This window comes from Corylus avellana, chromosome 6, assembly GCF_965113065.1.
Source record: "Corylus avellana chromosome 6, dhCorAvel1.hap1.2, whole genome shotgun sequence".
NCBI classification, from domain to species: Eukaryota; Viridiplantae; Streptophyta; class Magnoliopsida; order Fagales; family Betulaceae; genus Corylus; species Corylus avellana.
Genome location: NC_142495.1, coordinates 3,366,982 through 3,381,415, shown reverse-complemented (window position 1 = coordinate 3,381,415; position 14,434 = coordinate 3,366,982). Strand labels below are relative to the sequence as shown.

General features: G+C 37.2%; 1 protein-coding gene across 1 annotated transcript; it reads right to left on the bottom strand.

The window, feature by feature from the left end:
- Positions 1 to 297: 297 nt before the first annotated feature.
- Positions 298 to 13,801, bottom strand: LOC132186880 (Ran-binding protein in the microtubule-organising centre protein). Its single transcript, XM_059600990.2, has 12 exons — positions 13,376 to 13,801; positions 12,982 to 13,083; positions 10,745 to 10,825; positions 9,435 to 9,544; positions 9,177 to 9,312; positions 8,559 to 8,657; positions 5,267 to 5,372; positions 4,722 to 5,167; positions 4,478 to 4,654; positions 3,684 to 3,881; positions 1,627 to 1,953; positions 298 to 894 (listed from the first exon to the last, which is right to left on the bottom strand). The coding sequence occupies exons 1-12, from the start codon at positions 13,679 to 13,681 to the stop codon at positions 802 to 804; spliced, it is 2,181 nt and encodes a 726-aa protein (XP_059456973.2). The 5' UTR covers positions 13,682 to 13,801; the 3' UTR covers positions 298 to 801.
- Positions 13,802 to 14,434: the final 633 nt, after the last annotated feature.

Below are 14,434 nucleotides of genomic sequence, written 5' to 3'. Positions count from 1 at the left end.
CACTCCTTTACCCGCCTATCCACTTTCCCATTTTTAATGTCCCAGTGTTTTCTTTTTTCTTTTTAAACAAAGAGAGATCATTACTCTTTCTGCATCAGTGCTGATTGACAATGCTGCTTCAACAACGTTGGATAAAAATGAAATAAAAGTATAGTGTATTTACTCTTTTGGTCCATTCTTTAGGAGCCAGAAGCTTAAAAAAGAAGACGAAAGGCAAAGATACAATAAAAAGTGCATTGGAAAAAGCAGTGGAGAGCCTGCAAACAATAATACAAACGTATATCGGACCAGTTCAAGTAGCTTCACAAAGAGAACCATATTTGATATTCCTATCAACCACTTGAATTATGGTAATGTACAAGAGCAATAAGAAGCAGACATATTCATGATACGTTATACTATTGCGAGGATTGACCCTTCCGCCTACATTTAAAAATGGAAGAAACAAACTGGTAGGGCAGTTATGGAGCCGTGAGGATGCGAAACAGCAACTGGAGGGCTTTCTGGAATGGCGGATGGAGTACGTCCCTCGACTGGCAAATGAGGAGGCTCATTAGCTTGCCAAATTAATTAGCTGTGTCTTTACAATCCGAGCAACTCTGGAAGACTGATTTTCCAGCTTGTATTTTCCCACGTGACCTTGCTTTGCAAGATTCTCTTTGATTAATGCAATTCTCGATGGTTCAAAAAACAAAAAAAAAAGGAAATGTATGGCGCGAATTGAATCAAATAATATCCATAAATAAATAAATAAACAAAAATATTCAGCTTTAGTAAGCTTTACAAAATTACACTCCTAAACTACGCAAATATTTGCTGAATGACCATCTCGGCATTTCCATTGCACTGTGCAAGAAGATGGATCGCGTCTGCCCTTGGCAAAGCAAGAAACTCCTGGCACCACCCAAAATATTAGACCCAACTAAAAAATTTGAATATCTTGTATGAAACAAACAAAGTACTCATATAAGCATCATCTTTCCTTACTAAAACACCCGGGAGAGAAAGGGGGAGAGAAGGGGTGGGGCACCCGAATTATGTTAAGTGTCGAAAAAGAGGAAGGCACTTTCAAAGAAAACAAGTGTTTAAAGTGTCATTAATGCTAAACTTACAACTCTTTTATAACTTGTTCACACATGTCAGGATGTAATTAAAGAGTATTAAAAAAATTTGTTGCTGATATGGAATCACACGTTTACACATATTAGCAATAAAAGAATTGTGGGGGTAACATTATTCTGAAGTCGGACAATGGTTCAAAACTTGCAAAACACCACAAAGATGTGAAAAAAGCTAGACAAGAAATAAGCCCTGATGCCAAGAACACATGCACATGCTTTCTAGTGACCATTGTAATCGAATGGTTCTTACATAGATGCAGCCATACAATTTATTCTTAAAAAAAAAAATCCTTTTTGACCAAGAAAAAGACCTCAAAAAGGTTCTAGAACGGAAAGGACAATAACATACAACTTACTAGAGTAATTAAATGAAGATCACACGTTCTACCAAAAGGCATGATAATATGAAGAAACACAATGCCAGAGCTCATAATATTAGATGACAAAAAAAATAAAAAATTATTGGACTTCACCGAGTAGTAGCGAGTAAGACATTCAAACTCACCATTACTTTAAGAATTGCATTTTCATCACAGACAACATCTCTGGATGATGCTTGGGTTGGACTGCTACCATCTTCTGAAATTTTGGCGCTTGAACATATTGTAACTTGAGAAGATCCAAGGGTAGAAGTATCGGCATTTGAATTCAGTGTAGCACCTGCAGTGAGCAAGGAAGTGTTGACTTCTTTCAAGGAATCAATCCTCAAATGACTTTCAAACCGATCTCTACACATTTGAAGTTTAAACCACTCATTATGAGTGTAAAGGGTTGCTTTCATTATTTTCATAAGCTGGGGTTCCTCGATACCAAGTTTCCTACCGACTGCAACCTATCCAAGAAAAAAACAAGCATTCAAGATTCATACGATGAGTTTAAATAAAAAATTCATATCATCACTAGCAAATTAGTAATACACTTAAAAATCAATCGCAAGGAAGATCTACATTTAGTAGTAATCTGCAAAAGTTCAAAGCATGCAGAGAAACAAGGAACTTATGACCAAACTTTTAGCCACAAATGGACTACAAAAAAGACCTTACGTTTTAACATTTCTAATCTGCTCTGTCAGTACTTGATTTTGGATAATGTCACCAAACCACAACGTTTTAAATCCAACCAACCAGAAGTTGTCATTGCAACAATGAAAACTCCTAATTTCCAAATCAAATGGAAATATGGAAAAAGTGTCTGCAATCTTTACAGGTAAAATCAAGATTTTTTTGCTTGTAATGAAGCCAAGACCTTCCCCATATCAAAGAGAAATACCACTTTGCTACCAATGAGGCAATTTAAAACTGAAACTTCTAAAATAATATTGTGCAGAACTGGCAATAAATTACCAAAATAGGAGTATGAGCTCCCTCAATACTTCCACCACTGCCTTTGGTTGTCTCTAACTTCAAAGTTGAAGAAACAGAGCAATATGAAAATGAAATCTCATGAACCTTATCCACTAAAATTAACATTTTAAATTTTTTCTATCGTATTGTTTTTAACTTATCAAAAAAACAATATGATATATAAAAGGCAAAATGAACTCTATCTTATCTTTTTGGATTGGTAAGCTCCACATTCCTGATGGCTTTTGAACTCAAGATAACACCCTATGTGCCTTTTTTTTACAGGGTACGAAGTATCATTTGAGCTAGAGCTCGTTAGTATCAAAATTCAATATCTTTTTTTATAAACAATACACAACTTACGCACCCAAACATGATTAAACCAATGACCTCGCCCTCCACCCCTCACTAAAAGGTGAAGGAAATACCTGGTCCAAAGAACACCGGCCTATATGATGACGAAATTGAATTACTTGAATTCTAAAGCTTATAGAAAGCACATGTTTTATTAGTCATGACTCTCTCCAAGTAACTTATACAGCTAGCATTATGCTCACTGAATTGTGAACGTGCTATTTAATACTCCTCGAACATGCCTCAACTACTTGTCTTTGAAGCCTTATAATCATTACTTTCTCCGGCCTTTTGAGAAACTACTACCGTGTCCCCTCCATATTTTCCCCACACCATGCAGTCTGAAACATAATTTACATAAAATTACATGTTGCGAGAACTTTCAATAAAATGTGGAAATAAGGAGATGTGCCATCCAATAGATAGCAGTAAACTCCATAAAAAACGACATTTCTATATTATATTTTCCCTTTCCTCTGCCTGTTCTGCAGCCCAAGCCCACGTATATGAACGTTGAATCACTTAAGGTCCCAAAATTTGTATTTGTACACGTTGTTTGGTTCATTTTGACACTCTGACACCAGAGTCAAATTCCAGCAGCTTTATCAGTTTCCTAGTTACAAATGGGTTAACAATAATATGATGTGGTTTCTTCCAGTCAAATCACTAACCAAATCACAGAGGGAACCGTATTGGAGTATTGGACCAGTTAAATACCAAACGCAACAAACTTCAGATCAAGCATATGCCCCAGACATCAGAAGATGGTAGCCTCAAACGTGGCAACCTAAGAAGCTTAATATTATAACTTAAAAATGCATCAAGTACAACTACCAATAAATTAGATCTGCAAATCACACCATACCTGGAGTGAAGTTGAAAGGGCATGTAAAGGCAAGCCTTTCCCAAGTGCATCTTCATTAGGTCGGAGCAATGCCAACAAAGTCTCCTTCAGGGGTTTCAGCAAGGCAGGGTCACTGGCAGCTAAAGGTCCTAAATGGGAACACGCAACTTTCAAAGCACTGGAATAATCACCAGAGCTGACCAGCTTAAGGAATTCCACCTAAATCAGCAAACAGACCGGATAGTCACATTTTTTGGAATTTATATATAAACATAAATTAGGGGAAACTATACTTACCCTTCCTTAAACTCTCACTCAATTTGAATGTCCCCTCCAAACTTATAGAAGTTGCAAAGTTCCCTCTGTTAGTTTTTTCTATTAAATCCGACAGAAATGGGTCACGTGCAATACACATGACATAAATATCCATTATACCCCTATCATATAAAGAAAAATACAATTATGTCCTTAATTTTGTTTTTAATAATATAAAAATTAAAAAAAAAAAAAAAAGCAAAACCTTGCCTGGCCATGGAGACCCACAGCTAAGTTGGGGAGGCCCACTGCCATGGACCTCGGGGGGTGACTCATGGCTTGGTCTTGGGTCTAGAGTCACGTGTATTGCTTCTGTCGGATTTAACAAAGAATTCTAATAGAGCTGGTAAGTGTAAGGGCTAGGTAGTTGGGGGGGGACATTGCAATTTCTTAAAGCCTGGGGGGATATTGCAAATTTGGTAGTAATTTGAAGGGCAAGTGTAGTTTCCCCCAGAAATTATTTCCTTCCAATGAAGCCATGGATGATAGGATCCGCTAACCTGCTTAAGTTGGAACAACAATATAGGATTTTGCACAAAAATTTTTGGGTCCATAGCATTAACTTCTTCAACAACCTCTGCAGCCATTCCCTTACTAGCTAGTTCCTTCATCCCCAGCACAATCTCGTATTTATCCTCCCTACTATTAACATCTAAAATTGAGTATTTTCCTGAGCCCTGCATAACAGCATTCAGTTAATAATCAACTTGTCACAAGGAATAACAATAAATATCAAACAAGTACCTGTTGTTCCTTTGAGATAAATGTGCTGGAAACCTGGGTAGTTGTGGTAGGCTCTTGCTTACTGCATTCGTCAAAAGGAACACCATAACTAAAATCTTGATCATCATGTCTTCCTCTCCATCGCTTGCGTTTACTCCTCTCTCCAGTTCTGAGGGTTCTATACCTCTGCTGAACACTTGGATTTTCAGGCTGATGCAATCCACTAGTGCTACAGTCTTCTTGGTTGCTGGTTGGCTCGCAAGCATATCGTAACTCAACATCCATTCCACGAATGCTAGACACATCGGCATTGTTTTCAGGAGAACCATCCATGTGAGTATTATTGACTGAGGTCTCACCATCTGAATGTTTATTGGCACCAGAATCCACTTCAAGAGAACAGTTTCTTGATGAACTACACCCAGGCTCTGGGTGAGTAACTTTAGGTTGGGAAACTGTTCGCATTTCTGAAGGCATCATAAATATTTTGATAAAGAAATAATCAGAATTTCTAGCAATAAAAAAGGGGAAAATTTGTAATAAAGATAGAAAAATTTGAATTTTACCAGAAGTGGAAGTGATGCCAGAATCCACAATTCCCCTATAAACACAATACTCACAAACAAGCTCATCAAGCATGGAAACATCCAATCTCATCCTGCATAATTCATTCTGCAATAAATAAAAACAAGAATAAAGACTTGCAGGTTCGACATATATACCAGCCACCCAATTACAAAATAAGGCAGCCAAATAGTAGCACCCAGAAGAACCCAGTAAGTCTACTAATTGGATTAATGACCATGAAGAAAGCATGTTGTTTCAAATGATAAGACCAACATGTTTGTGTTTAAGGTTTAAACTTAGAAGAATTGGAAAAATGCAACTGGAACTTTTTTTTTTTGATGAATAACAAACATGCCACTGGAACTAAATATTTCGAGCTCACAACTGCCTATTTTTTAATAAAAAAAAAAAAATGCCGAACTTTTCAAGTATTAAGCAAAGAGTAAAGCTACTCCTCACACCGATTTTTTACCGGCTGACGTGGCGTATTGTAAGTGGCTTTTCTTCTGCTTTTTTATTTAAAAGTGGCTGACATGGGAAGCCATTTACAACACCCCACGTTAGCCAGTGTGAAATGGGTGCAAAGAGTAGCATTACCCTAAAGCAAATATCTATAATGCTAACGTTGATAAGTTTTCAATCTATAATAGAAAACCTCCAGAACTGTTAAGGATACTCATCTTACATTTACAAGGAGAAGATTCAAATATTTATTCTTAGAATGTATTGATCCCATAAGCGGGACCACCACCCCCTAGCATGTTGCTGCCAGAAGCATAACCCCATAAATTTCTTATATAGAATATCCTAATTGTTCCAGAGCAACTAGAAAGAGATTCTTTTAACCATAACGAATTCAATTCAGATGTAGGATACCTATCCAGAAGTTTTTGCAACTCTGGTCATGCAGGCATAGGATCAAGTAATGTGATCACTAGGAATAGAACTTCCAAAAAGGAAGGTTTATAGAAATCTCTTATGGAAGTTTTGACTGGTAGGTTCCTGCTGGTTCAACCATTTTGATTAAAGACTAGCCAAATTAGGAACACTTCCAAAGACAAATCAATATTTAATTGAAGAAAAAAGTAAATGGTGAAAACTCATGATGGGAAATAATGTTGTACTAATTCTCAAAAACACGCTACTAGTATCAGATCATCAACATCTATATGCCCCTTTCATGTCTCCTTACAAGTGCCGCCATAAAGAGCCATGAGAACAAACATTGAGGGTCAATAATCTCTCTGTTTGCTCATATATTGAGATAACATCGAATAGCTTCTGAATGACCTCTACCCCAAAGTGTATATAATGTCAAAGTTTTGTACAATGTAATTGACATGTTGCTTTCAGTAACTTTCTTTCTCAGTCTAACCTTTTTTCTTTTAAACAATTGTTAATCAGAGTGCTTGCTATGTTGAAGTTTCAAGACAGTAAAAAATTGCAGAACTTCAATCAGGAAGTGAGAATATACAAGGGAATAAATTTTGATTGTGAGTTTGCATACTTCAGAAAAAGAAAAGAAAAAAGCACGCATATCTTTAGCATATGCCATTATATAAAAGTAATTATAGCTCCCATGGAGATCAATTTCCCTGATTTTCTTTTTATGTTCTCTTCTTCTTTCTCTTCTTCTTAGTCGCTCTCTTGTATACTTCATGTGTACTTGGGTTGCGCCCCTCTGCGCTCTTTAATGCATCATTACTTATCAAAAAAAAAAAAATTATAGCTAAAAATTTCCAGCCTCATACTGTCAAGGTGTAGACAAGGCCTCCTAAATGCTGTCAGTAAGCTCCATGGTAGTAAAAGATGATACGAAACGAGTTATTAGTATATAATATTAAATTTTATTTAATTTTCAAGAGTCAATGGTATTAATAATGGCCATTGGCCCATTAGGTAAGTCAATAAAATAAGGTCAGGTAAGTTAATAAATGAGCGTTGCCTTAGGGTTTAGTTGGAATCTATTTAACCATGCTTTGTACTCCAATGGAGCCAAACTTTGATAGAATAAAATTATGAAAAATTGATTCTCTTCTCCCTCTTTCTTCCCCTCCTCTTTCTCTCTCTTTCCCCTAGCTTCTTCCTTCTCTCTTCTTCCCCTTCCTCTTCCCTGGCTTCTCCCTTTCTAGCTTCTTCGTTCTCTTCTTCTCTCTTTTCTGTAGCTTCTTTCTCTTCTCTTTTATCCTAAGAGAAAGAAGAAGCTAGAAAGAGAGAAGCCAGGGAAGAGGAAGGGGAAGAAGAGAGAGGGAAGAAGCTAGAGGAAGGAGAGAAAAAGAGAAGGGAAAAAAAAAAAAAAGAGAGAGAAGAGAATTGGGCATGTTTGTTAAAGTTTTACAAAACTATTTTCACTTCTCAAATGTTTGAAAACACTTCTCAAATATTAGTTATCCAAACGAATTTACAGATGTGGCCCCACCACCAACACACTTTACCAAAACAAACTATAAGCTCTTCTCAAAACACACACTTTTGGCCCGCGGTGGCTGCCATGAATGTTAAGCTGCCACAAACTTTCAGCGGCCCCAACCCCAAGGTGGCCAACGCAAACTTCCGGTGGCCCCAAGGTGGCAGCCACAAACTTCCAGTGGTCTCAAAGTGGCAACCATGAACATGCAGGGTGGCCCCCACAACCTTGAGGCAGCCCCACAATGGTAGCCACGAACTTTGGAGACCTCAAAATGGCCGCCGCAAACTTTGGTAAACCCCGGTGGCCATCACGAACTTCCGGCAACCCCATGGTGGCCATCAAGATCGTCTGGCATGAACATTGCAGAGGCTAAAGCCATCGTGGAGTGTAAATTGCAATAGTTTTTTTCATTTATTTAGTAGAACACACTTTGATTTTTTATTTTTCAAAAACACTTCTCAAACTTTTACCAAATGAATTTTAATTGGTGGACCCTACATACAACATTTTTTCCGAATGTGGCCCCCACCATGAGGGAAGAAGCCAGGGGAAACAGAGAGAAAGAGGAGAGAAAGAGAGAGAAGAGAATTAATTTCTCATAATTTTATTCTATAAAAGTATGTCTCCATTGGAGTACATAGCATACTTATATAAACTCTGACTAAACCCTAGGGCAATGCCTATTTATCAATGCCCATTATTTAATTACCCAAAATAATCTACAGCAACACTTAATACCATCGACTCTTAAAAATTAAATCAAATATAAAATCAAATACTAATAACTTGTTCCGAATCAAAAGACAGATGAAATTCAAGGATAGGATGAGGAATATATTGAAAATATTGTAATAAAGTATAATTGACAAATATTTGCTAACCTGAAATGCCAAAAATAAATCACCCTTAGAAAATCTCAAGCTATCAACTGCCCCTTGTCTTGTGAGCTCTACAGCATGTACAAGTGCTTGCACATCCACCTGGTTTTTTGAAATCAAACATGCACAATAACATACATAAGAGGCCCGCCAAAGTACTCTAAAAATGAAATACTTGATACTGACGGTGTTAAACATGAAGAAGAGCATACTCATCTGTTTGATGGAAAATAATTTCCTAGACAAAAAAGAATTTCCAAGGGTTGTTATGGTGTGGTGGTCATGGGACTTTTGGGGGGTATAGGTTAATGGTGTGGTGGTGTAGAGAAATGGGAGAAATGGAGTGGCTGTGGTGGTCGCACTACGGATTGGGGGGTGGGGAAGGAGGGAGGAAAATGGTGGTGGCGGCCGGAGGAATGGGGTGGAAGGTGAGGATAGGGCACATGCTTGTATAATTTTCCAATAACCATTAAAAAAAAGGAAAAAAGAAGAAGAAAAATTCCCTTTTGCTAAAAATGTCAATTGCACTAAACACAAGAAAATACAAAAAAACCATTTTCAAAAAAATATTTTACCTTTATCATCATCTTAGGACAATTAGTTGTAAGTTAGAAGTCTCACCTCGTCAAAAGGAGGTGCTTCATACAAACTCTCCTGTGGTGTTGCAGGGGGGTCACGTTCTTCAAGGAGTAACCTTTGAGTAAGATCTGAAATGGGTGATACAATACCTTGACGAAGGCAATATCCTTTATGTATGCTGCACAACATAGGGAGATAATTGAAAAATAAGCACAGACAATCTACCACATATGTACAAAAACACAAGCCTCAGGGTAAAAATATCAAGTAAAGGCTAATTGACCAGATCTGAATGATAACCTTATCAAGTATCTCAATGTCATCGAAAAGACTGGGTCGTATGCATGTAAATGAGCTCTTAAGACAGAGGACATCAATCCAGCAATTTCAAACCTCCTCCTTTCTGACCACTGAAAAGATAGAAGATGCACAATTATACATGTGAATATTATCCCTGCAGAAAGCTTTACATATCAACATAATGAACATTTTACGAACAAACAACTAACTTTATCTTTATCTATCTAAAACAGCTAAAGTTGAAGATAAACATCATCCCAAAAAGAAATAGGAAGAGAAAGAACAATCTGAATAGTCAGTAATGTGGAAGCAAAAGCAACCATGCCTAAAAACTACATAAACTTCTTGGCTTATGCACCCAAAGACACGAGCCACAATTTGATGCAGCAGCATATATGGAAAATTGTTGCGCCTATCACATAGGCACATAAATTTAGTGATATAGGATTTGCTTCACAATGTCCAAAGAATCAGTTTAACCAAATTCAAGGAATTGCTAAGAAAGACCAGCATCATATGTTCATCCAGCATTAAATATTATTGTATGACATTCGTATCATTTTGGTGGAAGAGAAACGACAAGTGGGCACAGAAGCACTATAACAACTACCTATAATTGAAGGAAATATATACAACAGCTCTATTTCCAAAAGGAAACGAAAGGAAGTACTACCTTCAGATCTTAATATCTTTTAATTAATGAAGAAGAAAAAAATCACTTATTAGACTTAGTTGAGTGAAACTTCCACTTGCTCTGTCCCATATAATCAAAAATCTATTATTCAAAATTTCAAATCTTTCACCTAATCTATGTGAAGTTGTATACTCAGCAAAAAGATCAATTGCAACATCAAAACCAACCATACTAATGTATCTTCCTTCACTTGTTACAATGATATTTCATAGGGATAAATAAAAACAATCTCTTCTTGACAACTTGGAGAAAAAAGAAAAATACAATCGCTTTTACAACATTCTGAATGCAACACATTCCAGACTCCCATTGTCATTGTAAATTTCAAAGTTGTTAAGGCACCACAAGCCACTCCATATACTTTTTTAAGTGCATTTTATAATCAGAAGATATATATATATATATATATATATATATATATATATATATATATATATATATATTGTCATGAATTACCATATCCTACGTGATAGGTGAATCAACAATTTGATCTTCGATATATAAGAGCCAAAACATATGTAAAAAACAACAATAGAATATATCATAGAGTTACTACTGTCTATGAAAAAAACAACATAAAGTCCAAGAAGTAGACAGAACATCGTACAAATCCCACCTCGTTTGCCACCGGAGAAGTTAGATCATCTTTGTTGTATATAAAGGCAAGAAGAACATGCTTGAATTCCTCATACGCTTCCTTGAATACAAATATAACAAGAGAACAATTGAATTCCATAAATAAATAAATAAACAGGTTCCACAAATTTTGTAGCGAATAGAAAACAATATTTTCCAAAAGCAATAAAACAAGGGTCAAACCTTTAACCCCAAGAAGCACTTAAACTGTGGGAGTACTTACCGAAAAACCATAGCTGGAAGGCCAATATGTAAATTTGGTAAAGTTCTAAAATAACTCCTTAAACTAGGGTATTAAAAAAAATTCAATTTTGGTAGTTTAGAGTATACTAACAACATGACATAACAAAGTTTCTGATCATCAAACTAGGGGGGGGGGGGGGGGGGGGGGGGGTGGAAGATTAACATGAAAAGTTAAAATAAAAAATTAAATAATAATAAAAAAAAAAAGAAACACCAAGAGAAAAAAAGCTTGTCACTCGTAAATTGGTAAATTTTACGAGCCCATCAATAAAAGATTTTTTTTTTTGATAAGTAAAGTTTATATATTAAAAGCGCAAAGGGGCGCAACCCAAGTACACAGGAAGTATATAAGAGAAAACGCCTAATTAGGAGAAGAAAAAATAATAAGAAAATCAAGATAGCTAATTAATAAGGGGGCAAGCCAAGTTGCTGTCTAAGTGAAAAGCATGTAGAAGAAGAACGCTGTGAGGTCCTCCAAAGATCTCTCAGAATTCTCAAAGCATCTCGCATTCCTTTCTAACCATAAACACCACACTAGACAAAGGGGAACCATTTTCCATACAACACTTCGAGAATGCCCTCCCGACCACCAACAAGCGAATAAATCCACCACCTTTTGAGGCATGTCCCATGACAATCCAAACCGGCTAAAGATAGCATACCATAGAGAGCGAGCAATCTCACAATGGAGAAGAAGATGATCGATCGTCTCCCCATCCGATTTGCACAAGCAAAATCTATTGATCACAATGAGATTCATTTTCCTAAGATTATCTATTGTGAGGATCTTCCCTAACACCGCCGTCCAAGTAAAGAAAGCCACTCGCATGGGTGCCTTGGTGCGCTAAATACTCTTCCAAGGGAAAGGACTAGCCTCAATACTAGCCAAAACATTATAGTAAGATCGAACATCTAACTTCCCTTTACTAGACGGAATCCACCACATTTTATCCTCTCCTTCCCTATTCATTTTATGAGAGTACAACAAAGTATAGAATGAGGCTAACACTTCCAATTCCCAATCATGAATCAACCGAGAAAAGCTAACATTCCATTGAAGAGCTCCCCCCGTGAGGTCCAAATTGTCAGCAATAGACACGTCTTTTGCATTAGCTATGGTGTAAAGGCCTAGAAAAACATTCTTAAGACACGCTTCTCCGCACCAAACATCATCCCAAAATCTGATTTTGGAACCATCTCCTGGATCAAATCTTGTATGGCTAGACAACATCTGCCACCCCCTACTAATGTACCTCCAAAGACCCACCCCATGAGACCCAGAGATGTTGATAGAATGCCAACCACCCCATTCAGAACCATACTTGGCATCCACGACCATTTGCCACCAAGCCTCTCTCTCTTGTGCATAACGCCACAGCCACTTCCCTAACAAAGCCTGGTTGTGAACAGTCTCAATTTCCTGATCCCTAAACCTCCTTTGGAGATAGGAGAGCAAATCTTATCCCAATTAATCAAACGGTATTTGAACTCATCGTTTAAACCTCCCCATAGAAAATCACGTGGAGCTTCTCTATGCGCTTAGCCACTGAAACAGGAACAGGAAAAAGGGACAAGAAATAAGTAGGAAGGTTAGAGAGGGTGCTCTTTAAAAGAGTAACCCTACCTCCCTTAGAAAGATACATTCTTTTCGAGCTCGCCAACCTCCAATCAATCTTTTCCAAAATGTCATCCCAGATAGGTTTGGCCTTAAAGCGAGCACCCAAGGGGAGCCCCAGATATTTCAAAGGCAAAGATTCCGTCTCACAACCCAAAACACCAGCCAATTCTTCCATATTAACCACATCACCTACCGGAACCAAAGCTGATTTAGCCATATTCACCTTTAGACCCGAAGCAGCTTCGAAACAAACAAGTGATAGCAAGAAAAGATATGGTGAAAAGATGACTGTATAAGTGATAGCAATCAACTGTATCCCAAAAAAAAGAAAAATGCAGAAGATAATTAAACCTTACCGGGTACGCATCAAGAGCACAGGGCGCGAGAGCTGTCCTCAGGCAAGAAATTGCAGAGTCACGATCTTCGGCAGTCCCTTTCCTCAACAGCTCAATAAATTTCTTCACCAAAAATTGACCAAACAAAAACAATTCCCAATTCAGGAAATCTAAATAAAGAACGTAACCAAACATCAAAGCAGACACCAAAACGCAGCGTTTAGTCTCCCGGAAAACAGAGGAACCGAGAAGATACCAGAAGCTCAAAATTCAACATAGACACACGTTTTCTCAATTAATTAAAATCCAAAACTCAAAATTGATTATTATTCATTAAATCAAAATTGAAATATTCAAAGTATTCTATCTTCCAGCATTTTCTCAGCAACCAAGCGGAGCATTACGGCACGCTCACCTGCTTCTGTAACCGGAAGAGAAGCCTATGATCGTCGAGGACGAAGGGCGCGTGGGCACGTAGGAGATCGATGGCGGCGTCAATGTCACCGGCCTCCAAAGACCGTCTGATCCTCCAGATGATCAACCTCGAATGGTAAGACGAAGAGGACAGCGACGAAGAAGAAGAGTAAGAACAAGACGAAGAAGAAGAAGGAGAGGAAGGCGGAGACGAAGCGGAGAATGAGTACTCAATCAGATTCTCCGATTTGGCGAAATCGATGATAAGAGCGTCGAGTGCTTCCCAATTCACTGGCGCCGAATCCATTTCTGTGTTTCTTCTCGGGAAAATCTTTGAGATAGAGTTCGAGAAAATCTTACTGTTTGGCTCGTCGATAGGAAAACAAAATTTATCGGAAAGAAAGGCGGCGATATGAGGTAAAAACTAAAAAAATGGATTGGAAGTTTTATATATGGAATGGTGCCAGGTGTGCTTTTTATATATGGAATGCTTGTGAAGCCTGAAGAAGGGTTTGGGTATTCTCACCTGCCGTGTGAACTTTTACTTAACTGACATCGACGTGGAAGTATAGCAATCAAGGACCAGGGTGGAGAGAGAAATGACAGCTTCGTCAATGTCAATTGTAGACAAGGAACCTCTTCTTTTAAAGTCAAATCAGACAGTCATTTCACAGCCTACGTGGCATGATTTTTTAACCAAAAATTCAATTTGTATAGACCAAATGTTATGCCGGTAATGCTCTACATTATTATTATTTTTTATTTTAAAAAATTGATATAATTTTTAAAATCATTATTGAAATAGTGATTTTCATTATGAAAAACAATTTTCTTTTTTTTTGGTAATATTTAGATAAATAATTGTATTTATAAAAATCATAATAAGTTTAAAGTTTGCTATTGATATTATTCATATTTTGTGTTCACTAGAAGTGTCTTTTATTGTTTCAATTACGAATATGCGATTCATTAGGTTGCCAATTGAATATTATCTAATGAAATTATCCCATCACCAATGATTATTTGGAGCATAGAATGTGGCTCCAAATAATCATGGGTA

Excerpts from the sequence above, each read along its gene's own strand:
- LOC132186880 (XM_059600990.2), bottom strand. The coding sequence starts at position 13,681 with ATGGATTCGGCGCCAGTGAATTGGGAAGCACTCGACGCTCTTATCATC. Across the intron at positions 9,545-10,744 it reads CTTCTCCGGTGGCAAACGAG|TGGTCAGAAAGGAGGAGGTT; the intron begins GTGGGATTTGTA and ends CTATCTTTTCAG. Across the intron at positions 5,168-5,266 it reads TGGCATCACTTCCACTTCTG|AAATGCGAACAGTTTCCCAA; the intron begins GTAAAATTCAAA and ends TGATGCCTTCAG.